The sequence below is a fragment of the Lytechinus variegatus genome, chromosome 3 (genome assembly GCF_018143015.1).
Source record: "Lytechinus variegatus isolate NC3 chromosome 3, Lvar_3.0, whole genome shotgun sequence".
NCBI classification, from domain to species: Eukaryota; Metazoa; Echinodermata; class Echinoidea; order Temnopleuroida; family Toxopneustidae; genus Lytechinus; species Lytechinus variegatus.
This window is the reverse complement of record NC_054742.1, coordinates 60,333,935-60,347,754: the sequence shown is the minus strand read 5'-3', so window position 1 is coordinate 60,347,754 and position 13,820 is coordinate 60,333,935. Positions and strand designations below refer to the sequence as shown.

The 13,820-nt window shown below is 36.8% G+C and overlaps 1 protein-coding gene across 1 annotated transcript in view; it reads left to right on the top strand.

Annotated features, from left to right (window-relative positions):
• The window catches only part of LOC121411541 (plexin-A2-like), a 92,857-nt gene that overhangs the window by 61,027 nt on the left and 18,010 nt on the right, over positions 1–13,820 (top strand). The window contains exons 13-22 of the mRNA XM_041604326.1: positions 434–630; positions 1,243–1,397; positions 2,827–2,938; positions 3,676–3,812; positions 5,602–5,769; positions 8,080–8,185; positions 10,246–10,512; positions 11,206–11,376; positions 12,453–12,687; positions 13,543–13,688. Of these exons, the coding sequence (XP_041460260.1) occupies positions 434–630; positions 1,243–1,397; positions 2,827–2,938; positions 3,676–3,812; positions 5,602–5,769; positions 8,080–8,185; positions 10,246–10,512; positions 11,206–11,376; positions 12,453–12,687; positions 13,543–13,688 (1,694 nt within the window). The remainder of the gene's footprint in view (positions 1–433; positions 631–1,242; positions 1,398–2,826; positions 2,939–3,675; positions 3,813–5,601; positions 5,770–8,079; positions 8,186–10,245; positions 10,513–11,205; positions 11,377–12,452; positions 12,688–13,542; positions 13,689–13,820) is intronic.

The window sequence follows — 13,820 nt, the reverse complement described above, 5'->3', positions numbered from 1 at the left end:
TTAATGGGATTAAACCACTTGCAGACCCGTTTATATTTGTGCTACATGTATGCTATTTATAATTATTGACTTGATATCGCCATTGCCCCTCAGGTCAATTGTAAAGATTGTCTTAAATAATTATAATGAAGCTGACAGTGCCTGTTATAGGCTAGGTTTATCAACTTTCTCCAGTAAGAAACACCTCCAAAGGCCTTCACAAACATGCTTTTAAAAAGGGCTGCATTTAGCATCTCTCTCTCTTTTTTTTTGGCAGGTTGACCTGAGGAGGGGGTCTTATGTAAGGGTGCACTATTTGTTCTGACTTGATTTCAGTAGCTTATGACAGTAGTCCAACTACTTTGTTTCATGAAATGCTCCCCATAACTAAGCTGTTTATTTGTGCTGTCACTTGATATTGAAATCTTGTCCATCATTTTAATTTACAATCCAGTGACTTTGTACAACTGCTCGGTGGACCGCGACAGCTGCAGTCGTTGCTTGTCCCCTCTCTTCACCCCAGCTGGCCTGTCGTGTCAGTGGTGCGGAAGTACTTGCGCGGTGATGGGCAGCAGCTTCTGCTCTGCCACAGGTGTCACGCCTATCTCGCAGGCCTCGGGAGTGTCTTGTGGTAGACCAAGAATCACAGATGTAAGTCGTTTCTATTTGATTAATTTGTGGTGAATTATCATTTGATGTAAAATGCAAAGTGACATCAACATTCAAGTATACATGTACCTGTACATAATCAAATTTCAAAGCTTTATGTTTATGTTGCACCACTCGTTACCCTGGGTACTGCGGCATGAAGCGCCATCTTGAGTTTACCATACAGAAAATTATGTGAAGTTCAACAGTAATGGATGCTGCTAGTTCTACATGTAGTAATGTTTGTAAACAATTTAGATGTAGTAATGATAACAATAGTACCTGTTTGAACATCAATAAATCACACTAAAGCGCACATACAATGTAGAATAATTTTACATTATTTGAGAAGCCAGGATTAAAAAAAGTATCAACAAACTGGATTTTCATTTGGTATAATGCAAGATATTTGCATTTCAGATAATAGATTGCCAATTAACTTGACAGGAAACAAATTAAACAAAAGAACATACATTTTTGGTAAAGATTAGTATAAGAAATGATATAAAACAGAACATAAAATTGTGTGATTGCATTATTTTACATTAAATTGTTTCGTAATCAGATCACACTCAGGATATGATTTTGAAACTAAATTTGCATAATTTATTCTAGATATCTCCAACAAGTGGGCCAATAGAAGGCAACACGGTTGTGATGATTTTCGGAACAGACATTGGTCAGTCGTTTAATGAACTGGTCAGGGTGTCATTAGGCGAATCTGATTGCTCTTTTGAAGGCATGGAAGAGTCCTACAACCCAGGAAGGAGGTTAGTAAAAAAAAATGTCCCTCGGATAGGATGTTAATTGGAGGCCACTTGTAGAGGAGAGTCACCATCTGTACAGGGAAAGTTGCTGCTGATGGTAAATGTGTTTTGATAAGATGTCAAGGTTTGACAAAAATCCATCAAAAAATAAAAGCAAATTTGAAAAAATATGAATTTGTGACATCAAATACGAAGTAGCTGCCCCATATGTCATGTAATGTAAAATCTATAAATTCACATTTTTCGTTGGTTCATGATAAATTTTTCTGGGGTTTCTTCAAGACCATAGGGAAGACAATCCACGGATCATTTGAGGAAAGCTGTGTTTTTTTCCAGAGTCTGAAGTTTAGTCATTAATCATGTTTTGCTTTTGTGGAGCAAAAGCATTTATAAAAATAAATGTCTCGAAAAGTGGTTTCAAGAAGCCATCTTCCTAATTCAAGTGGTTTCATATCATTGAGAACTTGTTGTGTTTATGATATTGATCATTTCCTTGTGGTGAAAAAAGTAGTGTTTATAATGTAAACTAGTCCCAGCGGACATTTGTAACATCAACAAACACCAAGAAGGATGTTACGTAGAACTTTTATTCCTGGTCTGAAGACTCATGCAAATCTACAATATAGAAGGTGTTAATGACTTTCCTGCTATGAAAATTTAAAAGTTTGTGCTATTGAAATTGTTTCAAATATAATTTTTCATAGGATGCTTGTTTTGAAGAAAAAGCAAAGAGAGTAGGTTATTTTTCATTTACTAATTTTCTCTTAGCCTATCATATGCAAGGATTTTCAGTAGCTTATAACAATAGTCAGTGATAATCACTGACTCTTTGTTTCACATAACGCTCCCCCGGTTGCAGACTTTGACAAGGGAATCTGTTATTGTTAGATTAAAATAATGGAGAATGGAAGCATAAAAAAAGAAAGAAAGAATTTGCTTATTGTATTTCCCTACTTCCGTGAATGTTGTGCGACATCTGCCACGATAGCCTTTTGTCAAGGCCTTCTGATGTTTAATTAGTGTGAAAGGTTAGAAGTGCGTAATAGGCTCCGATGCGCAAAGACTATGCTCATGAGCTGCAAATCTGTTAGTGATGGAGTGCAATTATATTTGGCAACTCATTCAAATTTGGTAGGAGCCAATCAGGAGCCTTGTTTCATTACTGCTCAGACACATGCACATTCACTTTGGACAATGCAAATTATTAATAGCACAGATAGTTGGTCAGTCACCGTTATTTTGTGATCCAGTGCAGAGCAATGAATATTTGTGTATCAACCCTGTTGAGAAGATACAATAGGCTCGCTCAACAGCTCTTGATAATGCAATGTCTTTATATCCTTGCCATGGTAAAAACAAATTTATTTTGGTTGAACCCTGTTGAAAGGCTAGTTGGGATAATTCTTGTCTTTTTTTATTGTATTCCTCTCAGTGTGAGTTGTAGGACATCCGAAGGAGTCGCCGGTCCAGTCAGTGCTACAATCGTTTTGAATCAGAATGGCAAAACAGTAGAAGGGACAGGTGGCCCAAGTTTCAACTATGAGGTATGAACAATGTATGGTATTATGACTCTTAATACCAGTGTGATGATTAGTCTTTTTTTTATCAAATAATCACTATCAAATCGCTATCATCACTATTATGGCCATATGAACTCCCAAAATACACAAAATACCCCGGCCTAGATAGGGTTAAATGTTTCCTGGTGGGTGTTTCATTAAGCTGTTCAGTTACACACAACTTTACAAACGACTGGAAATTGTTCTTCCATCACAAATCAATTATATAGGTGTATGACATAGCACAAGAAAGGTTCACCAGTCATGCGTAAAGTCATTTGTATCATACGAACAGCTTTATGAAACGCCCACCCGTCTTATCAGGCTTGGTAAGTAAAACTGACTGGCAGGCCTGAGTTGTGCTTTTACTCTCTCACCATTAACCTCCAAAAAGAGTTACTTTTATGTGTTTGAATTGAATTTATACAACATCTTCAAAGCAGGATTATGAGACATGGAGAAGGGAAGATAAGGATTCCTTTTCACTATGTTTAGCATGCAGTGAATCAAATGTAGTTCTGAATAGTATTTTTAAAGCAATGGCATGCAGTGATGTGTGGTTCTAGAAAAAACCATCAAGGAACCTTTTGAATGCCAATAAGATGTCATTTAAGGAGATATATGATTCTCATTCTCAGTCATATTACATTTTTCTAATGAAAAGCCACTAATGTTGGGTTTCCTTTTTTCCTAATACTATCTTTACGATCATATCTCTTTAGGACCCTTCAATCACCAGTATATTCCCCACTGAAGGTCTTGAGGCCGGCGGTACTAAAGTCACAGTCACAGGAATGCATCTTAACACTGGTAATTCTGCCATAGCCATGTTTGGGGACTCTCCATGCATCTTTTCCAGGTAGGTTGATGATAGAAAATAGAATGTATTTCATTGCACTTTCATTAAAAAAAAAGATAATTTCCTCATATTGAAGCCTCTTCATTTTTGTCTCACCTGCGAAGCAAAGTGAGACTATAGGCGCCGCTTTTCCGACGGCGACGGCGGCGGCGGCGTCAACATCAAATCTTAACCTGAGGTTAAGTTTTTGAAATGACATCATAACTTAGAAAGTATATGGACCTAGTTAATAAAACTTGGCCATAAGGTTAATCAAGTATCACTGAACATCCTGCATGAGTTTCACGTCACATGACCAAGGTCAAAGGTCATTTAGGGTCAATGAACTTTGGCCAAATTGGGGATATCTGTTGAATTCCCATCATAACTTTGAAAGTTTATGGATCTGATTCATGAAACTTGGACATAATAGTAATCAAGCATCACTGAACATTTTGTGCAAGTTTCAGGTCACATGATCAAGGTCAAAGGTCATTTAGGGTCAATGAACTTTGGCCGAATTGGGGATATCTGTTGAATTCCCATCATAACTTTGAAAGTTTATGGATCTGATTCATGAAACTTGGGCATAATAGTAATCAAGCATCACTGAACATTTTGTGCAAGTTTCAGGTCTCATGATTAAGGTCAAAGGTCATTTAGGGTCAATGAACTTTGGCCGAATCGGGGGTGTCTGTTGAATTACCATCATAACTTTGAAAGTTTATTGGTCTAGTTCATTAAACTTGGACATTAGAGTAATCAAGTATCACTGAACATCCTGTGCGTGTTTCAGGTCACATGTCCAAGGTCAAAGGTCAATGAACTTTAGCCGAATTGGGTGTATCTGTTGAATTACCATCATAACTTTGAAAGTTTATGGATCTGATTCATGAAACTTGTACATAAGAGTAATCAAGTATCACTGAACATCCTGTTCCAGTTTCAGGTCACATGATCAAGGTCAAAGGTCATGTAAGGTCAATGAACTTTGGCCATGTTGGGTTTTTTTGTTGAATAACCATCATATCTCTGTAAGTTTATTGGTCTAGTTCATAAAAAGAGGACATAAGAGTAACCATGTATCACTGAACATCTTGTGCGAGTTAGAGTAGTATGCAAAGTCAGCACTGCTGCTATATTGAACCGCGTGATGCAGGTGAGACGGCCAGAGGCATTCCACTTGTATTACTGTTATTATTTATTCATTAAGATTTAAAACATTTGTATTGCTCTTTTGTGATATGAGCAGAACTTGTATCTCTGGGAGTATAACAAACCTGGGCCCTGTTTCACAAAGAGTCATGGTATCTGCCATTATTCCCACTACCATGGAAATCTTGATTGTGATTTGCTGCTGAGCCGTGTCACCATGGTGTAGGTGCTCTAATGGCAAAGTTACGTTTATTTGTAAGTCTGTATGATACCAGGACTAACTTCAAAATAGCCAGAAAACATTTTTCTTTAATGATTATGATTAATGAAGCTGTGTGCGCTGTGAACGCCTAGCTTAGCCGGGTAATATAGGAGCGCCTTGAGCGACTAACAAGGTGGATATGTGCGCAATATAAATACCCTAGGTTATTATGTTTACTATATACCTCAATCAGAACTCTTGTATTTCTGATGTCATACCGGTACATTGTGAAGCATAGGATGAGGGTTTAGATGGTGCTGCATTATATCAATAGACAATATTATGTGGTTGTTGTTGTTTTTGTCATTGTCATTATCAGTTTTATGATTATTATGATTATATTAATCCTTAAATATGAATGTTGCTATTTTTTCATTTAAAATCAATGTCTAGCCCTCCAACAAGTACGCAGGGCGTGTGCACCACAAGTCCATCTAAGCCTCAGATAAGTATATATCTGTCCATGGTCTTTGATGGGGCAACCAGGAATTCCCCGCAGCTTTTTACCTTCTTGCCGAACCCTCAGATAACCAGGCTGTCTACACTGAAGACCATCAAGGCGTAAGTAGTGGGATTTGTGAAGGGAAGGATTTGGGATGGACAGGTAGCTAGGAATTCCTTTTAGCTTTTCACAGCATACTGTAGGTAGTGTTAAGCGAAAAGGGGCTGATGGGAATAAAGAGTGAATAGGAAAAAGAATTTATTTAGAAATTGCCTGTGGCTTTTCCACTTACTTGCTGAATTCTGAGACAACGCAGCTCTCTACGCTCAGACCATCCATCAAGGCGTAAGAAGTAAGATTGTGGGAGCGAGGGAAGAAAACTGGCAATTCCCTGCGGCTTTTACCTTCTTACCAAATCCTAGGATAACCAGGCTCTCTACACTGAAGACCATCAAGGCGTAAGTAGTGGGGTTGGGGAAGGGAAGTATTTGGGAGAGGGAAGGGAAGGATTTGGGAGAGGGGACTTGGATTTCCCCGTAGCTTTTTACAGACTAGGTAAAACTGATGAGTCTTGGCATAATAATCAACTATTAAGATTGTAGGCAACAACAGGAAGACAAGACAAGGGGTTGGGAATAGAGAGGGAATGGGAAAAGGGAGCTGCTTAGGAATTATTTGAGGTTTTTCACTTTCTTGTTGAATCCCGAGATATCCTAGCTATCGATATTGAAGACTTTTAATTTGTGTGGGAGTTTGGTAGGAAGAGATGAAGGATGGGAGAGATAAATAGGAATTCTTTGTGGCTCTTCACCTTGTTAAATCCTGAGATAAATGAGCTTTATACATTCAAGACCATAAAAAAAAAGAGAGGCATAAGTAGTTAGAAAGGGGAGGGATGAGGTAACTAGCAATTCCCTGCAGCATTTCTCCTTGCCAAAAAACTGGTAAAAATAAGTGAGCTCTCTACTCTAAAAACTATCAATAATCCCATACTGCTCAAACAAACTGCGTCGATTCATCACATGAGCCTGTTGAACAAGACTTCTTTAGTCTAGTTTTACATAGAAACTGTAAAATACATTATATCATAGATTCTCAGAAATCAAACAGTTTCCAAATACTTGGGTTTATTTTTCTCTCTATACCAGTGCTGAATATGTCTAAAGAAGGTCTTGTAAACCTGACTGTTTTGTCAATCAGCTCTTATATCCTTCCTGAATAGCCCCGTGGTTGTTTCCTCTTCAGCACTTTCACTTCCTTTGTTCTGTCAGATAAACTGCCGTTTAAATCTAGTAAATAAAGAGTGTTTGGTAGTTCTTAATGAAAAAGAGCTATCGGAATTGACCTCAAGTGAAAGCATTTACCTGCTAATACCACTTCTGGTAAATATCCCTTCAAACTGTTAGTTCACCTATTTTTAGGAACTCATTCTGTTCAATCTGAATTTGTAATGGCACTTTAAAAAAAATCATACAAAATAAGGATGAAATAAGAGAGCGGAATGATTACTACCAGTGGATAGGAAACATATCTAACATTTCATATCTGACCAATAAAGGGTGTGTTGACTGACTCATTTCGAAAATAAATCGACATTAAAAAAACGCGTGAGGAGATCTCATTCATCACCTGAAATGGTAAATATCCCTATTTCTTCCACTAGTGAATTATTTTAAAATACTGAGTGATACTTCTTCCCCATTTGGACAAAGGAAGTTCAGTGATTGCCCTCCCTAGAATCATTGTTGGCGAATCATAATACACTTTCGTCAATCAGCTATATAAAATTAAATATCTTGGGTTGGGTCAAATTAATATCTTTTGCCTTGTCATAATTAGGCTCTTGAAACCCAATGAACAGTCATTAATTGTTCCTTCCATTCACATCTTTGTACTTCCTTATCTATAATTGTCATTTTGATATTCCTCATGCTATATTTTTACCACTATTCCTAGTGCATCGGATAAGTTCTACGGAGGGACCATCATATTGCAGTGATCAAGTCTGCTCTCCTCTTCTCAGGTCACCAACTGCTGTTACAAATTGCATTTGTATGATGGTGGTGATTTGATTTTATTTTTTCACATGATTGCTATGAAAGCATGAATGCTTGTAAGCAAGCAACCAGAGGACTGATGCTTAAGGTCCTCTCCAAAGGACCTGGTACTGAGGATTAATGCCTTACCAAAGGCACTAAGCACACCAAGTGGGAATCGAACCCAGGTCACTGGATTACAAATCCCCCGCTCTACCGACTGAGCTATCGCGCCTCCTCGATGATGATCTATGTCAATTGATGTATTGACATTGATTTTGTAACTGATATGAATATATTTCACAGGCCAAATTAATAATAAGATTCTTACATATTAATTGTATATTAGTAATTATTTATTGTCTTTCTCCTTTTTTCATCTCTATTTGACAGTGGAGGATCTCGTATAGAAGTAACAGGAACCGGTTTTGGTGTGATTCAGTCTCCAATAATGAGAGTATCCATATCAGCTAATGAAAGAGAATATGTCGCTGAAGAGGTACTTAACTTAACTTTAATTTATTAGAGTTTACAATATCCATTTCTGTTGATCCCTGTTTCAATCTTATCTTCATCTTTTATTCTTTATTCTAGCATGATTAACAAGTTGTGTAGATTTATTGTTGGGTACCAGCAATATTGTGACCAAATATATTGTGAAATTAATCAAAGCCACCTGTCTTAATGCTAAGGTAGAGGGTTAATATAACTTCAAACCATGTTATTTCCAGCCCGGAGCACCCCTTTAAAAGAAAAATGAGATGTGATGATAATTAAATGACAAGTCCACCCAAACAGAAAAATGATTTGAAGAAAAAAAGAAAAATCCAGCAAACATAACACTGAAAATTTCATCAAAATCGGATGTAAAATAAGAAAGTTATGACATTTTAAAGTTTCACTTAATTTCACAAAAGAGTTATATGCACATCCCTGTCGGTATGCAAATAAGGGAACTGATGACATCACTCACTCACTATTTCTTTTATATTTTATTATATGAAATATTCTAATATTCTCCTCATTGTCCTGTGAAACAAAGTCTTATTTCTCCCTAAACTTGTGGAATCACCATTGTTTAACAGTTTATGGTTCAGTCAAGTTGGTCCTTATTGTCAAATCTGTAAAAATAGAAATATTGTATAATTCAAACAATAAAAAAACAAAACAAATAGTGAGTGAGGGACATCATCATTTCTCTCAGGTGCATGTAACCAAATTGTGCATATAACTATTTTGTGAAAAATCAGTGAAACTTTAATATGTCTTAACTTTCTTATTTTACATCAGATTTTGATGAAATTTTCAGCATTATGCTTGTCTGATTTTTCTCTATGGATGCAAATCAACATTTTTCTGAGGTGGACTTGACCTTTAAGCATTGCAATAGGAATAATTCATGTAAACCCCAAAATGTAACATAATAAACAGCTCTGTGTAAATATCCTCTTTGTGGTCCTCAATTCTGATGGATAATTGTGTTTTTATGGTATTGTAATACTTTTGATTATGGCTTTAATGTCAAAGCATCCTTCCGATGGAGTGGGCTTGTTGGTTGGCCTTGTGTGGGAGGGCTTCCTGTCACTGTGACTTGTAGAATTGCTCAACAACATTGGTTTTGAAACAAATATGTAAACATATCAATTTTTAAGACTTTTTATTTCTTCTTTATGCCTGGTAAAAAGTTGAGACAAATTGAAAAAATAGCGATGAAGTCCCTTAAAATTATTTTTACAAGAAAATGTTTCATAAATGACTAGTATTTTTGTAATTTTGCAACAGCCATGAAGTTGATATGATGGTCATTATGTTATGCATAGTAGCAGTAGTTGTAGTAGTAGTATGAGGAACAGCAATAGTAGTAGTAGTAGTAGAACTTTGCACTATATTAAAGGACAAGTCCACCCCAACAAAAACTTGATTTGAATAAAAAACGAAAAATTCAACAAGCATAACACTGAAAATTTCATCAAATTCGGATGTAAAATAAGAAAGTTATGGCATTTTAAAGTTTCGTTATTTTCAACAAAATAGTTATATGAACGAGCCAGTTACATCCAAATGAGAGAGTTGATGACATCACTCACTCACTATTTCTTTTGTATTTTATTATATGAAATATGAAATATTGTTATTTTCTCGTCATTGTCATGTGAAATAAAGTTTCATTCCTCCCTGAACACGTGGAATTCCTTTATTTTAACATTTTGTGCTTCAGGCAAGGAGGTCCTAATCGTCAAATTTGTAAAAATTGAAATATTGTATAATTCAAACAATAAAAAACAAAAGAAATAGTGAGTGAGTGACATTATCGACTCTCTCATTTGGATGTAACTGGCTCGTTCATATAACTATTTTGTTGAAAATAAGCGAAACTTTGAAATGTCATAACTTTCTTATTTTACATCCGATTTTGATGAAATTTTCAGCATTGTGCTTGTCTGATTTTTCTCTATTGATTCAAATCAACATTTTTCTGAGGTGGACTTGACCTTTAATGGACCTATTACTCTGTTAAATGAAATACACATCACGTTTCATTGATCTTTACTCTACTAGTCATGTATGAAGAGGGATGATACAGCCATCAGCTGCACATCTCCGTCCCTCCCAGGCGGTGTCCTCACCTACTCTCCCGATAATAATAGCACCAGGAAGAGACGTGCCTCTGAAACGGATCCCCTGGCTTCAGCCACCCTCTCCTTCCTCTTGGATGGCTACAACTTCACATATGGTGAAGATCTAGTCTACTATCCTAACCCAGAATATGAACGCTTCGATGATGAGGATAATATCCACAAATATGAAGAGGACATTATCATCCAGGTTAGTCAACATTTGTTGAGTCAAATGTTTTCATTGACATCTTAAATTAGGTGTATTTACCTGTCCTAGTTCATTAAATTATCCCTCTGCATGAACATAGTTAACAAATTTTCAACCTCAGTTATTTTTTTATTTGATTGGCAAGTTTTTCTTTCTCTTAAAGAAGGTTTTCTTTTATTTATTCATTTCATTTAGGAGGGCACACATTGGTACTGATAATGACTGCAGTATTTCCAATTAGTTTAGTGTATTTATATATTTTAGTGTATTAAACAGAGCAATGTTGATCAAATGCTCACAGGCAATGGTGCACTACATGTAGCTGGCAACCAACCCTGGATTTTCTATGTCTAGTTAAGCGCCTGAGACCACTCGACCATGGCACCTCCACCTTCCTCTAAACAATACTTACAAAAAGATTGTTATTCTATTACCTTATTGCTTTTTGCTATACTTAATGATTATGGCAGAATATTTTTTGTATGATAAAGGGTGATATGATGATGATGATGATGGATAATCATAGAGAAAGTTCTACAGATATAAAATGTGATGCATCAATTGTGAGTTTTATCTACCCTTTTGAAGGGTTTGCACAAAATTTTACAGTATAAAACACATTGGTACCAAAAATAGGCCTACTGTTTTTTCATAGAAAGTGTTTTTATGTCAACTTGCCTTTTGTGTATACAGGGTAAGAATCTTGATTTGGCCAGCACCAAGGCAGATGTGGAGGTGATGGTTGGAGACCAGAACGGAACAGTGACCTCTCTGGCTAAAGAACTGCTCATTTTCAGTCCACCAAAGGTCAAACCAGGCTTAGGAACACAAGATAATAGCAGCAAAGGCATGCCACTTGTAGTGGTAAGTACGAATTTGGGACTTAAAAGATTCTGCTTCCATGAATATGTGTTTTTATTGTCACCAATTATTGAAAGTGATTCCTATTTTAAGCACTTACTGTTTTCTCCTTGAAGTAAGACAGGGGCCTGGTGTATATCATTTACCACGAAAAAGGATCACCAGTGGTGTGTAAAGACCCTTGTAACTTGCGAAAAGCATTATGAAACACACACCTAGGGGATGTTTCATAAAGATTTAAGTATGACTTAGAGTCGCACGTAAATGTCTAGTTGCATGCGATATGAAAGGCATGACCGCATTGGTCATATCATGCCTAGAGGACGCACACTATTGTGCAATGATTGCGTGTTGCATATCATGTATGCGTCTGCATTTAAGTGGGTCTCTTAGTCATACCTAACTCTTTATGAAACACACCCATGGTACGTTTGTGCACAGCAAAGGATGATTCACTGTCTCATTCTCCCAACAGTCCATGGGTGACAGAATTAAGCTCTAAAGCTTCTGGGAAATTTTGTAAATTTATGGACATCCAATCCCCTATGTAGGACCTCTTAGAATATATTTGTCTTTGTTTTGTATTTCCTATAAAAGGTAAAAAGAATTTGGTCCTTGTGTTCATACTCGTAGCCTTCCTTCTCAGTGGTCACATCTTCATCAAGATCGGATGAATATATCGCTCTGCTATGGAGGATAATCATATTGTAAACTATCATCTTAAATGCTGTAGGTTCCATGACCTCATCGCTATGTCTGTCCTAGTTCCTTCTTTCTTTCAGGTTTAAGCATGATCACATCACCAAGATTGGATGGATAGATTACTGTGCGATAGAGGACAGTCTGATGATGATGATCATCATCATCATCATGATCTTGACATTTGTAGATATCATCACCCGTCATTGTATTTATTCTGGTTTTCTTTTCGGTCAAGCATGGTCACATCATTACCCAGATCGGATGGATAGATTACTCTGCGGTAGAGGACTGTCCAGTGATGATGATGATCATCATCATGATCTTGACCTTTGTAGATATCATCACCCGTCATTGTATCTATTCTGGTTTTCTTTCAGGTCAAGCATGGTCACATCGTCACCCAGATCGGATGGATAGATTACTCTGCCGTGAAGGACAGTCAGATGATGATGATCATCATCTTGAGTGCTGTAGGAGCTTTGATCCTCATCATAGTGCTTATCCTGGTGATTTGCTATTGGTCCTCTCAGAGGCGCTACAAGGACAAGCTCCAGGAGGTCAAGATGGAGATGGATCAGCTCGAAGATGCTGTCAAGAACGAGGCTACAAAAGGTAAAAGGAACAAAATGGATATGACCCATTCCCCTGTGCTATTTTTAGCTCATCCGCCCCAAAGGGCCGGATGAGCTTATGCCGTGTCATGGCGTCCGTCATCAGTCCACAATTAAAACAAAAATCTGTCATTTCAAGTCTGATTTGAGTTCTGTTTGCTTTATATGAAAGCACTAGGTGGGGGATTCAAAACTTCTACACAGAATTTTGAAACTTATCAAATATGCTAATTTATACACATTTTTTTAAATTCACAAAAAAACACTTCTTCTTTTTTTGTTGACCAATTTTGATTTTGTATGCTTCCATCTGGTAGAGCTTCATGAGGTCCTTTAAACTTTTCCACAGAATTTTGAAATTCTGTTTTCTCAATTTATGTTGCCAATATAATTCACCAGTGTCAACTGGGCTGGAATTAAAAATTGTGTTAAATTTTGTTGCAAGATGCTGGATGAGCACCACATCATTTATGTGCTAGTTTTAATTTCTTTCAAGTGGAGCATTATGTTTTCTGTCCAATGTATTATTCCTCTGCCTGCTGTTAGGAGGTTGCATGAGAGGTTGTGTTTATTGCATCCTTCTTTTGTCTGTCCCTATTTGGTTCTCAAGATAATGAAAAACCATTTGAGGGATTAACTTTTCTACAATGCTCTCCCTATTCAAGGATATTTTATGCTTAAGCAAATAGAGTGTAAAATTCTGTCCAAACTTTTTCTGTGATTAGTACGTTTGGGCACCCACATGAAATGCTTTCATCATCAAATATCAATCTTGAATGTTTCCTGCATCATACTTTATATCTTTCATTATTACTTGTTTTAGCACGTTTTGTCATAAAATGTTTGTATTTTCCAGCATTCTTTGACATTCAGCAAGACATGTCTGGCATCAAGGACCAACTTCATGATCTTGGTGGAATGCCGTTCGTCACCCCTCAAGACTACATCAGGAACATGCTCTTTGTAGGACTAGACGTCCAGCCGATGATGGTAGACCCACAGGTTAATAATAGTGATCATACAAAATTGATGGATGTTTCGTTACGCTGTTTGTAAAGTTATGCATAACTTCATGCACAACCGTTCGCAAGACTGGAACGTCCTCTAAAGTATTAAGTCAGTTACATAGAGTTG